We start from the raw sequence: 5286 nt of genomic DNA, 5'->3' as shown, positions 1-5286 counted from the left end.
ATCAAGATGTCTTTAAAGTCTGTGGTGTGAAGCTTAGGTTTGTCTAGTAGTATTTCTTATATGAAGTTTAAGGAGGTTTTCCAGGAAGCAAGTGTCCGTCTCACATTGGTGCTGGCTCAGGAGCTGCAGCAGCCAGGAGGTAAAGAGCCCTGCCTGGCTCGGCAGTCGAGTTGGGGAGCCAGTGCTGTGGCAGGGTTTGTGGAGGTTACTGCTGCGGAGGTTCACAAGGTGAACCACTTGTTTCTTCCTTTGTGTGAACAAGGGGAGCCCGTCTTGCCTGTCCGGTGATTTAATGCTTATCTGGGAACAGAGAACAGGGTGTGAACCTTAAACGTCGCAGCTGATTCTATAACAGCCAGCTGTGGGTATCTGGGTTTGTGCGTCTTCTGCTCTGCACCCGGCTCTAGTACATGAACAGCCTTTTTTTAATGAGAAAATCTTTAATGTAATACTGTTGTTTTTTTAAATCTCAATTAAGGGCCCTGGCTTTCAGAAATGGGGCTGTGATTTTCCACAGGCCTGAGGAAACGCATTTTCCTCTGCAGTCTGTGGAAGCCAGGTATTCAGTGTCTTTGAAATTCAGACTCCGTATTTACCTGCTGAGGGCAATAGAGAGGAGGAGTTTTTCGAAGAATAAAACATGTTGGGATCCCTGCCACTCCCTCGAGATCCTTGGAGTCAAGACCCAGGCTTTCAGGTAGAGGGTAGTTAATTATTTCTGTTCTTTTCCTTTGAAGCTCCTCAGAAGCTCCATCTGGGGTTTTCAAATGAGGCCAAAGCCCCACGCACAAAGGGTAAAGGCTTTGTAAAGAAATTTGGTCATGCCTGTCCTGGAAAGCTGGCGGGGCTGCTGAGAAATACTGTGCAGGGCCAGAGCAGCCAGGGAGAGCTCCCCGTGGTGCACCGGTATGGCACAGTGCAGGGTCGTTCTCCTGGAGGGATGTCCAGGAGGATCAGCCGTCTAAACATCTGCGTTTCAAGTCAAATTGGTGGCGTCGATAAATCCGTCTCTTGCCATGTAGTAGAGCGTAATGTCTTAAAATTCCTTGATGTTGGAGTCGTGCCTCCAAAGTGGATGTTCAGCTTATAAACCGCTTACTGGTGGATGTTCTGTCAGTAGGTCCCGGGAGAACTTGCAGTGCCGTAGATCCACATCGCTGTCAGCCCATACGCTTCCATCCCATTCACATCGCTCCCAACCACACATAAGTAAGTTTCCCTATTGAAGGGAAACAAGTCAGAGAGGGCGGCTAGTGACACTCATTGAAACCCCGCGCACTGATGCTCTCTTTCCGAGTAACGGGATGGCGCTGAGCTTTACGTTGCTTTGCTTTGTCTGTGCAGATAGTCGCGGCAATAATGGCAATCACGGGCATCGTGATGATGGCGTACGCAGATGGTTTCCAGGGCGATTCCATTATCGGGGTAGCGTATGCTGTTGGATCAGCCTCTACATCTGCATTGTATAAGGTAGGTCATAACTGTTTATTAGGATTCTTATATCCTTCATTCTCTTAAAAAAGCATGAGTACAAAGTGAATCCCTATAAAATAAATGTTTTATTATATCCGTCCCTCCCGCATCATTCGTATGGTGACCATGTCAGGAAAGTTGCTGTGAGGGTGATATTAGTTCTAGCTGCCAAATACTCGGAACGACTTTGCTTTACGAGCCTGAATGAAATCTCCATTACCACGCTGCGAGGAGCTTAGGATCATGTTTTAATCGTTTCCTGCCACCGCAGTTTATCGACACGGTTTCAAGGGACTTGCCATATGCAGCAGGAAGGAGAGTCTGAATGCGGGCGGTGCCGCTGTGCCCGAGTGGGGACGGCTGAGCGGCTTGTCCCCGCTCTGCACTGCAGCTCTCTCGCGTATTCTGGGCTGGTGCTGGGCGTGGAGCCCTGGGTGTGCCTGGTGCAGGCGATGCGTTGGAGGCACATGGGGCTTTGCCCTCTGCTTGAAGGTAGAGGCTGCTCTGGAAGGTGAGGGATGAAGGGGGAGGGACCTGTCTGAGTTAGAAACAAGCTGGGCTAAATATGACTGTATTTATTGTCAGCTTGGGGAGGGCAAAGCGTAAAGAGGAGCAGAAGTTTGGAGTTAGTTGTGGTGGGATAAGAAGTTGCCTCCCAACCTGCTCTGGTTGCAGATGTCCCTGCTCACTACAGGGGGGTTGGACTGGATGAGCTTTGAAGGTCCCTTCTGTGAGTCTGTGATTCACAGATGACTCAAAGTGCATGAATTTAGGCTCACAAATCCTCCGCGAGGCTTGGGCTGCAGTGAGTCCCACCGGGCTGGGCTTTCTTCTCACAGCAGGTTCATGCTCTGGAAGTCACTGGAGTCCCCTCACAAATTCTTGACCAGGCTGAGCACAGCCAAAATCCCGTAACTTCTGCCCTTGAGCTCTTAGTTACACCTGCTCCTCATGGCATTTTGTATTAAGCTTTGTGAAGCAGACTCAACTGTCCCCACGGTAACACCATGGGTTCCCCTCGGTGCTAATACACAGGGGAGAGCAGGAACTGGACCAGAGCTCCCCTTGCAGAAGTTCTGTAGGAAAGGGCTGGGTTGTGGCCACACTGCCCTGGTCAAGCCCGTCTCCCCAAGGTCGTGGAGACTGTGCAGGAGGACTTTGCTCCCCATGACAGGCATGAAGTCTAACGCCCTCCTCTCTTCTTCCTTTGCAGGTCTTGTTCAAAATGTTTCTTGGAAGTGCAAACTTCGGGGAAGCGGCTCATTTTGTCTCTACCCTGGGCTTCTTCAATTTAATTTTCATCTCTGTTACCCCGATCATACTGTATTTTACAAAAGTGGAGTACTGGTCCCCCTTCTCTGCTGTGCCGTGGGGTTACCTGTGTGGCGTAGCCGGTCTCTGGTTAGGTACGTGATAAAAAAAACTTTCTTATTTTTCTAGCCCTTCTCCTCTCCCCCACTACAAAATTAGCCTCAGGCACAAACAGTTCTCACCTGTAAGCAGCAGAGCTCACACACAGGTTAAGGCTGTGCAAAATAATTGAGAAATTATTCATGTTTTTCCTAAGAAGCCTTACTACTAGTAGTAACAGCAGAGAATAAACATACTAATTGTCTGCTTTTCATCTTTGCGTTCCTGCTGTGGTTTCATTGGTATTTCCCTGTCTCTGGCACAGCTCGATTGCTATAAATCCAGTTCTAATCAGCTCCTGGCATGCTCTGTGCGCTTCATGGGGACCCACAGCGCTGGGGCACCTCTCTGTGGGTGCTGCAGGGCTCGGGGCAGAGCTGGCTCAGCTTGGTGTTAGCCTGCAGAGGCTGGGGATTTGCGCTTCTCCCCTGAAATTATTCATGTTTTTCCTAAGAAGCCTTACTACTAGTAGTAACAGCAGAGAATAAACATACTAATTGTCTGCTTTTCATCTTTGCGTTCCTGCTGTGGTTTCATTGGTATTTCCCTGTCTCTGGCACAGCTCGATTGCTATAAATCCAGTTCTAATCAGCTCCTGGCATGCTCTGTGCGCTTCATGGGGACCCACAGCGCTGGGGCACCTCTCTGTGGGTGCTGCAGGGCTCGGGGCAGAGCTGGCTCAGCTTGGTGTTAGCCTGCAGAGGCTGGTGCTGTGTCTTCTCCGGTGGTCTTCACCTCCCCTCCGCCCTTCCACAGCGCTCCCTCTTTCAGAGCCGCAGTTGCTGTCCTCTAACCATGCTGAGGATCTCTTGGACTCAGCCCAGGGCTGTTGTAATTTCCACATCTAACAACCACCTTTCCTTTAGCAAAGTCTCTGTTATTTCATAATTGAAGAGGTTTTTGTCTCCATTACGAGTATATTAAACGGAGACAAAGAGGATGTCGTTGCCTGGTGTATAGCCCATCCACGCAGCCACCCTGGGATGTGGTTGGGCTGGCAGCTGAGGAGCTGTGAGCACCTGAAAAACTGCTCTAACAAGAAGGGCAGCTGCTCTCTGAGCACCAACAGGACAAACAGTTGGGGTGATTTATCACCCAGCAAGCTACCCCAGTGGAGAATCCCAAACACCAGGAAGAAACCTTGGGGAGCGATAAACTTGCTCCTTTCGCTTGGGATTCACCCACAGGACTAGGTGGTGGCTAGTGGGTGGACCTGTGGTCCTGCCATGGCACCCAGCAGCAGCCCCTGGCTGAGAGAGCTGGCAGAATCCCTAGGGAATAGCACGAAAGGGAAGTTTCTGCAGTTTGCTTTCGGTCTCTCAAGGGAATTGGAACTGGCTGAGGGTGCTGTCACATAAAAAACCCGTGAATTAACAGTGTTGAAGGTTTGTACTTCAGTCAGCTTTTATTTTTGCCTTCAACATGGCAGCAAAATGACGGTCTCACTCCAGTCTGCTTAGTTCACCATTAACTTCACCATTCAGCATCCTCCAGAGTAAGTATGGTTTCCTGCTGCCGTCACCTCTAGCTGGGCTTTCATCAGTGAAACGTCCTACTGGGACAAGGACAGCACAGCCTCAGCCAAGAGGTGACTCTGGGATCAGCTCCTCTGGTAGGAGGAGGAATGGTGGCTCATGGCAGCAAAAAGCCCCAGGTTGGTGTCTCTGGTTTAAAGCTTGGACAAAGCTGTGAGATGTGAAAGTGATAACCTTGGTATTGCAGTTTGCCCTCTCTTTTCCTCAAGCAGAACTTCTCCTCCTTTCACCCCACATTTAAAAAAAACCCAGAAAAATCAATCACTTACTAGGTGACAACTGCCTTATTGTGCTGCAGATATGGAGTGTGTGTTGTTTGTAGGGTCAAGGGGGAGGAGAAAAGTCTCACTCCGCTGTTTCTGCCCAGAATCACCTGTTATTCTCCCTGGTTTTCCCTAGCTTTCAATATCCTGGTAAACGTCGGCGTGGTGCTCACGTACCCCATCCTGATCTCTATCGGCACAGTGCTCAGCGTCCCTGGAAACGCAGGTATGTTATGGTACCACGGCTGTTGGGGGCAAAATAAGCACGTGGGCCTGCAGGCAGCAGAAGCACTTTATTGTCTAAATAGTCAAAACCTGTTGTCACATACATCAGAAGCTTCCATGGATGCTCCTGGTGAGGGGGGGGTGTTCCAGTTGAAGCATCTCTTTTTTTATTTTTTTTTTTTAGAGGAATGCAGGACAGAGCTGTGAAACAGTCAGCACCTGTAAGGCTGCTGAAGGGCTCATATGTGCAGCTGTTGCTGGTTGTGGAGTTGGGAGATGGGGTCTGGGGTTGTCAAGGCCAGCTTTCTGGCTTGGCATGCTGCTCTCTCCCCACCACTGGCCCAGGCTGCCCCCAGAGGTGGCAGCAGCCCCCTCGCCGG

At 50.1% G+C, this 5286-nt stretch overlaps 1 protein-coding gene across 1 annotated transcript in view; it reads left to right on the top strand.

Annotated features, from left to right (window-relative positions):
- Positions 1–1344: 1344 nt before the first annotated feature.
- The window catches only part of LOC104491565 (solute carrier family 35 member F4-like), a gene marked incomplete at its 5' end in the record, with an annotated part of 4771 nt that continues 829 nt past the window's right edge, over positions 1345–5286 (top strand). Inside the window, 3 exons of the mRNA XM_010134011.1 lie at positions 1345–1470; positions 2687–2879; positions 4818–4907. Coding sequence (XP_010132313.1) covers positions 1345–1470; positions 2687–2879; positions 4818–4907 — 409 coding nt within the window. The remainder of the gene's footprint in view (positions 1471–2686; positions 2880–4817; positions 4908–5286) is intronic.

This window comes from Buceros rhinoceros, unplaced genomic scaffold (assembly GCF_000710305.1).
Source record: "Buceros rhinoceros silvestris isolate BGI_N320 unplaced genomic scaffold, ASM71030v1 scaffold3204, whole genome shotgun sequence".
Lineage (NCBI taxonomy): Eukaryota > Metazoa > Chordata > Aves > Bucerotiformes > Bucerotidae > Buceros > Buceros rhinoceros.
Note: the sequence above shows the minus strand (reverse complement) of the source record. Positions and strands in the feature narration are given on the sequence as shown.